At 34.5% G+C, this 12,514-nt stretch overlaps 1 protein-coding gene across 4 annotated transcripts in view; it reads right to left on the bottom strand.

Moving 5' to 3' along the window:
* The window catches only part of DNAH12 (dynein axonemal heavy chain 12), a 132,879-nt gene that overhangs the window by 78,300 nt on the left and 42,065 nt on the right, over nucleotides 1-12,514 (bottom strand). For all 4 annotated transcript variants that reach the window (XR_005557266.1, XM_039348127.1, XM_039348128.1 and 1 more), the window contains exons 17-27: nucleotides 11,834-12,074; nucleotides 9,076-9,261; nucleotides 8,788-8,988; nucleotides 7,195-7,389; nucleotides 5,837-5,958; nucleotides 5,448-5,730; nucleotides 4,841-4,960; nucleotides 3,886-4,042; nucleotides 3,486-3,658; nucleotides 2,761-2,913; nucleotides 107-346 (exon numbers count right to left, since the gene is read on the bottom strand). Coding sequence is in view for 3 of the 4 variants with exons in the window: in XM_039348127.1 (XP_039204061.1) it covers nucleotides 107-346; nucleotides 2,761-2,913; nucleotides 3,486-3,658; nucleotides 3,886-4,042; nucleotides 4,841-4,960; nucleotides 5,448-5,730; nucleotides 5,837-5,958; nucleotides 7,195-7,389; nucleotides 8,788-8,988; nucleotides 9,076-9,261; nucleotides 11,834-12,074 (2,071 nt within the window). In the remaining variant the exon portion in view is untranslated. The remainder of the gene's footprint in view (nucleotides 1-106; nucleotides 347-2,760; nucleotides 2,914-3,485; nucleotides 3,659-3,885; nucleotides 4,043-4,840; nucleotides 4,961-5,447; nucleotides 5,731-5,836; nucleotides 5,959-7,194; nucleotides 7,390-8,787; nucleotides 8,989-9,075; nucleotides 9,262-11,833; nucleotides 12,075-12,514) is intronic.

Genomic DNA, 12,514 nt, shown 5'->3' with positions numbered 1-12,514 from the left:
ATGAAATATATGTGCCTTTCTAGGTGAAGCACTCACAGTCTTAATACATGGCCATTTAAAAGTATATCTGAATTACCCTATTAATCTATTTATTTTGCTATTTTACCTTCAGATTATCTGGTAGTTCAGAGCGACCTGCATAACCTGGATTCATAGTAATAGCAACAAAACAATTGGGATTAAGCCTCAGTTCAGTTCCTTCAAAATTAAATATTTCCAGCTTCTGTTGTATAGCTCTCTGGATGCAAAGAATCTGCTGGGCTACCACAGACAGAACCTCCAGTTCAATGCGATTGAATTCATCAAAGCAGGCCCAAGCTCCCGAAGAAGCTAAACCCTTAAAAAACTAAAGACAAAAGAGCAGACACAGCAATAATATATAATTTAACATGCTGACATAAGTTAACCTTCTGAGTCAGGATCCTCAGAACTAGCACACCAATAAAGGAGACTATTTGTAGCTCAGGGTTGAAATGAGGGATCCTTGGTACTCTCAAAGCTTGGTTGTTTTGTTGTAGATGTTTCATTACCCAAACTAGATAACATCATCAGTCTTAGTAAGGAGTGATGTTTGCTCTCAGTTTATATGTCAGAGGCTTGCCCTGGGGTGGTCTTAGAGGTTCTTTGGATGGCTGTTTGCCATTGGCTTGTTTGGCAGTTCTTGATTGAGGTATTGTCGACTTGATTGTTGGTCTGATGTTAATCTTGGAGTCAGTTAATGAACTTATTAACTCAATTAACAATTAATTCCAAGACATGTTCCCTATTAACCCCTAACACATGTTCATTTCTATATTAATTAAATTTGGTTTCATTAGGGAAACAACAACATTATATTAGGGGAAGAAGTGATATTGAAAAGCATCTGTAAAATTATTATTTGTAATTTTACATAAAGAAACATGAAGGAGTAATCCTTAGTGAAGAGTAGCAGCTTGAAAAAGGCCCCAAAATTAAAACAGCACTGTACATTTTTCTTAACAAGTAACAGGGGGAACAACTTCGCCCCTTTAGTATTTTCATCATGGTATCACACCACAAGCGTGTATAGGGAAAGCTTGTGCAGCAATGTCAGAATGCATATTTCATCATTTGAACGGGACATTGCTACAGATACTCATGGGAAGCTGGCAGCATTTCCACAACTTATTAATTTAAAACAGTGGTTCTCAACCTTTTTAATGCCGCGACCCCCAACCGGTTGTAAGTTGAGGACTACTCAACAGGTCGTAAGTCGAGGACTACTCAACTGGTGCAGCACCGTTTGCAGAATGGGACTTTTGGTGGGCTCAGCAGGGCAAAGACAGCCTGGACAATTCCTATTGGCTTTTGAAAGCCAATAGAATTAGACTCTATTCAAGAGAGTCTATTCTATTGGCTTTCAAAAGCCAATAGAATAAAAGGGAGTAACACAGCTAAGGAAAAGGGGAAAAAAATGGCGGACTGCGTTGTTTGGCGACCCCCATGAAATGTTCATTCGACCCCAAATGGGGTCCCGACTCACAGGTTGAGAACCACTGATCTAGAATGTGTATTATATTAAGCACAACCAGACAGTTTGATTAATTCATGATTCAGTGAGTAAATAATGTTACTGTTAACCATGGGATAGCACATTATGTGAATACAATATATTGTCTTCCTTTACTTGTTTTTCAAGCCTTAATTGCACTTATTTATCCTAACCAAGCTTTATGATACTGTATCAGTTGTGAAACTGATTAAATCAGTTCAGGCTAAACTTTTTTATATTTAATGATTGGGTATACGAATATTAGAACTGTGAAAAACTATTAAACTTGTCTTTTGGGCTGGATCCAAGCTTCTTGAATAACCCATCCTATCAAGGCCAGGCATAATTCATACTACCTTGTTACTAGTTCAGGAGCTTGTTTATCAAAAAAAATAAAAATCCTTGTGGCTATTTCCTTTTTAAATAAAATAGAGATACATTACTGTGACACAACCTATCTACAGCATCCTCTCTTTAAGAAGTACAATATACTGTCCAAACTCTATATATGGGTTATTCTAAGACCAGAAGTCACACCCATCATATGACTGTGTAGCTACTGCTCCAAATCACTATAGCAAAATGAAGTATCCATAAGGAAGAGTGCAAAATGAGGGAAGCACAGGCCTGACATTATCAAAAAAGAGAATGTTGATAATCCTTGTGACAACAACCAAGCTATATAGCTATCAAGCTAAACCTTCCAAATCAATAAGGCGTTAAACTGGGGAAATTGGTTATTTAGTTGGGACCATATGTCTTAGATACCACAATATCTGTTGGTTGTGTTAAAAGGATGTCTAATTTTGTAAATGAACGGGGATCATGAAATAATATTTAAAACCTGGTTATTCCCCCAAGCATTGGGATATTGTGAGGTTAGAGAGACATGAGAATATTGCAGCTTGCATTAGAAAAGTGTGGCTGTGGTGCCAGGTTTTTCTGGTTTTGGTTTTATTGTTTCTTTTGTTGTACTTTGTTTTATTTTTGGATTGTAAGCTTCCCACAGTTTGGTTTTAAGATGGGCAGTTATACAAGTTTTAAATAGATAAATAAATAGTTGCATCTAATATAACCAATTAAAAAACAAATAGAATTTACTAAATTTTGCATTCAGCCCTGTGAGACTGAAAAAATTACTAACAAACTATGACGTTGGATTACCTACAAGCATTTCTTCTTTTTATAAAACCTGGGAATATTTTAAAAATTAAAATCACAGTTTTAAAAATGCAATTTCAATTTACCTTCCCCATGGCTAGGTAATCAAGGCCATCAGAGCAGTTGAAGACCACACATTGTACCGCAACAGCTTTAGCCAAATCTTTGGTGGTCTCTGTTTTACCTGTCCCAGCTGGGCCTTCTGGAGCACCACCAAGATTTAAATAAAATGCTCCAATCTAAAAGAAAGACATTAATGGTAATATTTCAAAATGTTGAGAACTAATGAAACTATAAGTAATCGCATAGCTAACTTCAAAGCAGACCTGTCATTTCCTTCGAATCAATAATACAGTACGTAGCTTTTTTGCTATTCCAAGAACAAATTCCTAATTCAGAACAAACTCATTTATATTTACCATTTTTCACAATGTTATTTGAAGTTAATCCAAATCAGATATTGTATTTCATCAGGATTAGATAACTTAAGGAATTGCTCTACATCTAGAGAACACTACTTATACATAAATTTCATTTCTTAGAATCATAGGGCTGAAACAGAACATTAGGCCTTTGATTCCAACTCTCTGCTCAATGTAAGAATTCAAATTAAAGCATCCATTCAACTATAGATGAAAATATCCAGCAAAGGAGAATTCAATACTACTATTAAATTAATAAATTTAAGAACAAGTGTAGAGTATTACAATCTCACTCTTTAATAGCAGAAATTCTGAGAACAATACAGGATTTATTGTAAGTAATTGACTTTTTAGAATCCTTATTAGAAACTGAATTTTTAAAACCTTACCAGAGTACGATAACATCTGTCTGTGAGAGGAGTAATAACGAGTCGAGGAGAATTGCCAAGATATTCATAAGCATATTTTACATTGCAATTGATGATGCGCACACGTACATTATCATATTCCCAGTAATATCGCAACTGAGCAAGCCATTGAAAATCTGTCTCCTTTAACACACCTAGTGGAATATAAAGAAGGAATATGTTTTAGGTTTAATATTTTTTTAGTAAGAAAACAGAAAAGGAAAAAAATCCAAAAATAATTGAGACATATCTAAAATGACAGAATTATTATTTTAATAAAGATAATTAATTTAAAAAATAATTTCTTAAATAAGCAGGCAAAAATCAAGCACACAACAGTATGTATTATTTTATGGTGATGAATAAAAATTATGTTACATACCACTTTCAATCATTTCCATGACGACATCTCTAGCATGCACATCAATAGTGACCAAAGCACCCAATGTAGTCCTTGTTTGTTTAGACAACTTTCCTCTTACCAGCTCTACTATATCATTTAACTGATGTTGAAGAGCCTGATAATAATTCTTCAAACCCTGAACAATGAAAATGGAAAATTCAACTATAACACACACTTTCCTGTGAATAGCTAAGAGTTTCTCAGTGTTATTCTGTTATTTATTCCCAATTTAATCAAACATCAAGTTTTGCTATGATAACTTTAATAATCAAATGCTGGTCATGTACATTTCTGACTTTCCTTTCATCTATGCACATAATTTTCTGTACCCCCCCAAAATTAACCGGGAATTAATTTTTATGAATCTTATTACTTAATGACTAAATTGTAGGAATCTGCATTTAAATCTAAACAGAAAAGGTGTCAGAAAAGATGCTCTAGAGTTGACATGCAAGCAGATATATTTCCTCTTTAAAGCACCTTTTCTATTTTGGATCAGAGTAGCTGTATAACCCTACTACAATATCCAGAAAACAAATGTTGGATTGATGTTACAGTTCTAAAACTACTGAGATAAATAACTAGAGAATTTAGTACTGTAAGACTCTCCAGTATTAATAAAGCCTTGAGACATAAACTTTTCTATATATGGATAAATTAGATTGGAAAGTTGAGAAAAAGTTCAGGAAGAAAACAATTGCAAATTATCTGGCAGAACAAAAACAAAATTGTATATATATATATATATATAGTCACCAAAAGTAAAATTCTGCTTCATGGAGTGTTGACTTTTATATTTGTATTCATTTACATATATAATTGGCATCATTAATTCAATAGAGACTTAATATCATAAGCATCGTAGAATAAATATAACATGGCTAAAAAGATAATACAAAAATAATATCAGAAAAATTATGAGTCATAATAGTACCTCTGGGCCACTAGCTATGGCTTCATGAACTTCACTTGTCCAGAACATTTGTGAGACGCATAGAACTACCTGCCCAGGCCATTCTCTCACCCAATCCTTTCTTGGGCTTTCTGGATATGCCTAAGGTAATTATCAGTGTTACTTAGGAGTAATCATGATTAATAATATATTAAATTGAACCCAGCCACTAATTTCACAAAATGCAAAACCAAAGATTAGCATTACAATATCAACGCTAAGCCAGTTTTTCCTCCATTTTTGGAATGGCTAATAGGTGAAAATCACTTCCATTTTAATAAACATTAGCTATAAATAATAAGTAGTTTTGAGTGAGGTTACTGAAATTTGTTCTACAGTATTTACTACAGTTAGCTAAGATTAACTGTAATCTATCTCGATATTGATGACATTACTAGTTGAGTTTAATCTACGTGGAAGAAAAAACTTTCAAGCTCCTCCCTGTTGACTTATCTAAATCTATTCACCCTCCCATCTATTCAGCTTTAGTTGCCCTCAAAATGACTGAGGGAACACATCCAATTTAGTCAGATCTAATAATGGTGCATATCAACTGAATAAGATTCTAAATATTTAACAGAAAATATACCAGTCTTGATCTTGTAATAACATCATGAATACTCCTCAACATAATATCTTCAACTTGTATTAGCCATTTTTCAACAGCTCCCCGAGCTTCAGAAGTTGAAATAGTTGAAATAAATTCCACACGTTCACCTTCAGTGCTATACATTGCCTTAATATCCAGATTTGGCCGAAATTCAAGTTTAGCAATGCCCTCAAAACACTTTTTCAAGTGAGGCTGGACACGGAGAGGGTCTTTAGTCTCTGATAGTATCTCCAGCATCTCATCATTAGACAAGAAAAAAAAGCTAAAATAAATTAATAATGCATCAATTACTACAGTTAAGTATGTTTGCATAAAACATGAATTTAATATATAATCGATTCCAGCTTTATTAAAGAACAGAAGCATACCGTGGAAAGAAGAGACGCTTCTTCTCAAGATATGCATTCAATCCTTTCATGATTTTGTCAAGAAGATCATTACAGTTCTGAAGTTTTTCCAACAATCCTGTCAATGAAGTGGCAGCAAGAACCTAAAAAAAGAAGAGAAAACAAAACTAAACTCTAGACTAGAATTTCTTGTCCAACAATTACATTGCTAAGTACATTTGCAACAAGGGCTTGGAAAAACCTATTAGTAATTTCATATGTTAAAAAGTGGCAAAAATACATACACCAACATGCTCTTCATAGAGCCTCAACCTGTTTAAGTTTCTAAACATTTTTTTCATTAATTTCATGTGGCTGAAAGCACTACACAGTTGAAGATTAAAGTAATGTTCTTCCATATGTCTACCAAAAATGTTATACGTGCAGTATTTATAAACGATTCTAGATTCAGAAATTTTGCCAGGCATCTGACAAATATTAATGTTTAAACATGGATCAAGTACTTAAAAATTAATTAAAAAATGGACTGTGAGGGGAAATCGATAATTATTATATTGATATTTACAGCCACCTCTCTACATGCATGACCTAATTGCCATATTTTGCTACAGTAAGTTTCTGGACATTGCCTTGCAGTAGTCAAGCAGTCAAGGAATAGATTTGCACAATTACCAGCTGTGCATCCTAACCCTAAACCAACTGTGATAATTCATCAGTTAGTTGCTCCTTACATCAGAGTATGATCCCATTCTGAACTGAATAAGCCGCAAAGTCAGACCTTTGTTTCCTACTAACAGCAGTATTATCTGATGACTGTTTTGGTTTGTTAACTTTCATCCCAGCCTATTATCAAACTTAGGAATTGATTAAGAGTGCCAATTTTATTGTATTATTTAACATTAAAATATTTCTAGTTTTGAAATTTTGGTGAGTGAATCATAATTATAGATTATAAAGCTTATTTCATTAAACGTCCTTTAATAATTTTGAAATAATGATAAAAATAATTAAACATTCCATTGTGCAAAGTCATTTTTTATCAATTGCGCACTATTTTTTGTTTCATGTGAAATCTGACTTTTAGATTTGGAAATAGAATTTTTTTATTTATGTAGATTTCTCAATTATTAAGTAGCCACCTGTCATATAAAGAAAGCTGGTATATTTTTTGCAATATATTCAGATTTTTTTAAAAAAATACATTTCTGCCATTCTGCTGTTTCACACAGTATGATAAGACTTTCGGTAATGGCTTTTTGCAACTACAATACCAGGCTACATCATAAAAGAAAAGTCACTTAAAGGTTTTGTGCACAGCTTACAAATATGTGGTATACTTATTTCACCTAATCAGAGTAGACTCTTCACTACTACTTTACCTTCGGATCTTTGACACAGTATTTCATAATATCTCTCCAATACCTATCCACAGTCTGGAACTGACGCCCTTCCTCTGGCATTTGTTGCATAATGTCTTCTGAAGAAAAAATTGGTTCCAAGTAAAGCCACTGAGCTTGCACTTTTAACCATTCATCAATAGTATCTTGAATTCTGATTAAGCGTTCTTCCCATTCCTAAAAATTCATTAAACTTTTAGCACAGAGTATCTCAATATATCATATATTATGAAAAACAAAGTCAAAACCAGAATAATGGTCAACTTAAATTGAAAACTCTCTTCCATTCATTTAAATTGGGCTACTTTAGAAATTCCTTATGTTTCATCTATAAATGAGAGCGGGCAATTCTGAGTAAAGAAATAGTCTTCGAGGGAAATCTAAATAAAAGATACAGTAGTAGGCAAATCTTATATTTTAAGAACAGCATTCCTAGAATGCAGGCATTACCACAGAGAGGTTTTATCTGCAAATAACTGAAAGATGGGACACAATGTACCCAAGAACTGGGTGTGATTCTCACTTTCTCTAGTTTTAGAAAAGGATTAAAATGTAATTCTTGAACCCAAATTTTGAAAATTATGATTGTTTTAATAATTACTTGATCATCTTAATTCTGTCTTCATTGTTCTACTTTATCTTACTTTTGTATCATTTGGAGTATCATTTCCCATTCTCATTCAATCCAGTGGAAGGGCAGGACCCTCAATCAATCAATTAATCAAATACTAAACAGAATGTATGAGGGAACAATGTTTCATCTTGACAGAGTGTTTTCAACCACATAGGAAATGAAATCTATTTTGTCACTTCATCTTGCTCTGAAGTTTTAGCAGGAGCTCCAGGAACTACTTTTGTGAGTATAACTATGTCTCTGCAGACTTCTATTTTGATTACTAAGAATAAGATGGATGAATAAGGGCTTAGAGTGAAAAGAAGTAAAAGAAAATAGCCTCCTTATTCATACTTTTATCAGCACCCCTTCAAAACTTTCTGTTGACCTAATATTTAAGAAAAATTGTAATGTTTAAGATTTAAAGATTTGCACCTTTTAATGTATGAAATATGTATATGTATGTATGTATGTATAAATACATATATATATATATATATATATATATATATATATATATATATGTGTGTGTGTGTGTGTGTGTGTGTGTGTGTTTTCTGAGGTTTTCGCGGGTGTTTGTATGTAGGTCTTTGGTTGTTCGGGTTTTCTCCCGCGTAAAATTGGAAGTGTCTTGGCGACGTTTCGACGACATTGCTTCGAGGAGCAATGGCACGAAGCTGAAAACACCAGCCTGAAGATGACGAATGGGACTTCGTCGAAACGTCGCCAAGACACTTCCAATTTTACGCGGGAGAAAACCCGAACAACCAAAGACCTACACACACACACACACACACACACACACACACATATATATAAATGTATACAACGGTTTTATAAATTATATTTTGATTACCTTTGATTAAAGATTAAGTCCAGAGCAAATTTATCAAGAAATGTGGGTCAACAGTTTAAAGATATACACACATCCAGAATTAAAAGAGAATAGATAAAGCAAATACCTTCATTTGTTTTTCAAATGGCTTAATGAACGGTGATCCCCTCATTGTTTGTGTTTTTACAATCTGATCATCTAGAATTGTCTGGATTTCATCAACAGCAGACAGAATGTTAACTCCAGTCTCACGATATAAGCTAGTTTGAAAGAAAATTGAATCCCAGGTCTCCATCATATTGTGCATTGCTTTTTCTAGTGAAAATTCCTATACCATAGAAGAAATACATTGTTTTATTATTTAATTCCCTTGTATCTTGAGATGTTGAGTTTAATAATTAGTGTTTTATCATACCTTACTTGCTCCCATACTTATGACTTCAAATTGCTCTAAGTAAGGAGTTAGATTCTGCTTTAACACTTTTCTTAAGGTAGTTCCCGAATCTGGAGTTAAATCATATCCAACAATTTCTGACATTTGGTTCCAATGACGAGCTTTTATGCCTGGATTACAAAGGATAGTCACTAAGGGGATATTTTCCTAGTTAAGAGAAAAAAATTAAAATGTTACCTAAAATCTGAAATTTATTTAGGAATTTTGGCAGGTTAACTGAAAGCACATATTTATTTCTGCATACATACTTGTGCACATACTCTCTCTCACACATACATTTCTAATGCAAATTGCTTATAATTTTCAGAAGACATTGGCCCTAATTGCATAATACCAGTCCAGCCAGTCATCTCTCCTTAATAGTGATCCTGGCAGCTCACATCTCATTTAAATGGGTCAAATCTCAACATTTTGGCAATGGAGAATCCACTTACACCTTCTTCAGGAATTGCCTGATGTCCCATGATCCTTCACACAGAACAGTACTGAGAAGAAATCACCAGTGCCTTCTTGACAGATGCTAATAACACCTTTGGAATGATTAAACTATAATGTGGTTACTAGCAGGACAATCCAGATGTAAGTTAGAAAGAATGTTAAAAAGTGTAAAATGTAAGAATGTATAATGTTTTAGCTTAACTATCTGTTGACATATTTTGGGTTTTAGGTGATAGGTTCTAGGCCATAAGCAGAAACCAATAAGAATGAAAACTAGTGACCAATGCAATTTGTGGTGATATCTAAAGCACAGTGATCAATCAAATCATAGAATCTCATGCCCCAGACAAAACAAGAGCTTTTTATTGAGTACTATGGTATAATTCTATGCTTTTAACCCTTCCTCTCAAGATGCAGAAACAGGCCATTTGGAAATGAGGTGAAAATGTGTCTTCTTCAGAACTCTTTTCCTTTATTAACTTTCTATGTACTTTTTCTACTATCATCCAAACCTGCAAACTACCTAAGAATCTTGAATCTTCATATAAATAATGTTAAGATTAAATATTTAAAATATTTATACATGCTTACATTGGAAAAGGTTTTGAATTTAATATATTTTCTGCTAATTTGAACTAGTACATTTTTCCATCAGTTATGCCTTCTTTGGTCCCTAATATACCATTTCCACAATTTAATGATTTTAAACAATTGCAGTGCAACTACTTCATTTATTCTGTTTTGAATTTATGGACCATTTTATAACATGTTTTTATCATTTTTATACCAGTCTGCTATGAATAATAAACTTTCAATTTATTTTCTTTTTTTTGGGGGGGGGGGAGAAATCTCATTTCAATACTTATCTTTCATTGATTTAGTAGATTAACCCAAGGGAAAGGATAAAAGAACACAGTTTTGGGGTATTATGCTTGATTGATTTATGTAGCCAGTAATATATTTTATACTAGACACTGTGCATTTCTAACCACTCTATCGTCTCAATTCTTCCTCTTTGAGACTGACTACATAGGCTAGGCTGTTGTTCCACTTTTGACTGAGTTAATATTATTATCGTGGCTCAGCCGATCAGAGAAGAGCGTTTAAATCTAAACCTTACTTGAATTAAATCTGCTCTTCTATAACTTCTTCATTCACTGGATGTAACAGTTTGTATAGGACAGGGGTAGGCAACCCAAAACACTCAAAGAGCCACTTGGGCCCGTTTCCCACCAAAAACAAAACACCGGGAGCCGCAAAACCCTTTTGATATCTAAAATGAAGATAACACTGCATATATCCTTTTTTACCTTTATTATAGGTGTGTGTGTGTGCGCATGTGTGTGTGTGTATGTATGTATGTGTATACACACACACACACACACACACACATTAAAAATAAAAGTAAAAATATGACTCTTGGGAATATCCATACTATTAAAACAATGATCACCAAGAGAATGCTTTAAGAGAATAAAATTACATACACACAAAGGTTAAAAAAAGGATATATGCAGTGTTATCTTCATTTTAGATGTCAAAAGGGTCTCTCTCTCTCTGTCTCTCTCCATCCCTCCCTCTCTATCTGCCCTTGGTCTGCCACTCCTCTTCCCACTCTCTCTCTCTCCCTCCCTCCCTCCCTCTCTCTTTCTCTCTCTCTCCCTCCCTCTCTCTTTCTCTCTCTCTCTTTCTTCCCCCCCTCCTATCTGCTGCTCACCTGGCAAGCTTCAAGCTGTTGTCCAACAAGCTCAGGGGTAGAAAACCTCGTCTCTTTTATGACTCATGGACTTCAACTCCCAGAATTCCTGAGTCAGCCTAGCTGGGCTAGCTAGCTCTCTCCTGCCCATCCTGCTTCCTGCAGAGACGCAGCAAAGGGAGGAGCTCCGCCCAGTAAGCTTTTCAGCTCCTCGGAGAACACTGTGACTGCACTCTCTTTTATACACACACACACACACACACACACAGAGAGAGAGAGAGAGAGAGAGAGAGAGAGAGAGAGAGAGAGACACACACACACACACAGAGAGAGAGAGAGAGAGAGAAGCGCAATTGCCTCTCTCTGTCTCTGTCTCTCTCTGCAAAGGCAGAGGAGGCTGGGAGCCACAGGGGAAGGCTCAAAGAGCCGCATGCGGCTCCGGAGCCGCAGGTTGCCGACCTATGGTATAGCACATTAGTTTTGCCCATGATGCAATTCAGCATATCATGGAAATATCACCATTGTTAAAAAATTCTGAGTGTATCTCAGCATGTACTTTTTAAAACTTTGCTTTAAATTACTTACTTTGAAATCTTTAATCTGCTGCATTACAGCATTACACATTGAAATAGTTGGACTGTCCTTCTTTTCTTCCTCTACTCTCTCTTCAACTACTGCTCTTCGCAGTGACTTTTTTCTTTCTATTTCAGCTTTCTTTAGCTGTTGTTGAAAAAATCTTAATGTCTTATAAATGTCTCGAAAAAATTCATCTACTTCACCTTCCATCTTTTCTCCATTGAGATCTAGAAAAGAACCATCCATCCATCTAAAAAATAAAAAAATAAAAATGTATTTTAGATAGGGATTTATTTCTTTACTTGCAGGCCACACCTATCACCAGAGTTAATTCCAGGAAGCTTACTTATTATGGTTTAAAAACAGCAAAATAAAAGCAATAACCAAGACGAATGTAATATGTGCAACACACTGAAGAAGGATAAATCAAACTCCATCTCTGTTATAAAAACAAAATACACTATCAGGGATAGATAGATAGATAGATAGATAGATAGATAGATAGATAGATAGATAAATAGATAAATAGACAGACAGACAGACAGACAGACAGACAGACAGACAGATAGATCATCTCATCCTACTGAAAGAGCCAGGCTTTAAATTTCTCACAGGCTCAAACGTCTCATAGACTTCTCTTTTGTCGGCTCCATAGGAATGGCTGAGCCAGAGTCCAATGCAAACAAATCC

The sequence above is a fragment of the Crotalus tigris genome, unplaced genomic scaffold (genome assembly GCF_016545835.1).
Source record: "Crotalus tigris isolate CLP2741 ecotype Arizona unplaced genomic scaffold, ASM1654583v1 scf7180000018122.1127207, whole genome shotgun sequence".
Classification (NCBI taxonomy): Eukaryota; Metazoa; Chordata; class Lepidosauria; order Squamata; family Viperidae; genus Crotalus; species Crotalus tigris.
The sequence above is the reverse complement of the archived record's forward strand: the minus strand, read 5'-3'. Positions and strand labels throughout refer to the sequence as shown.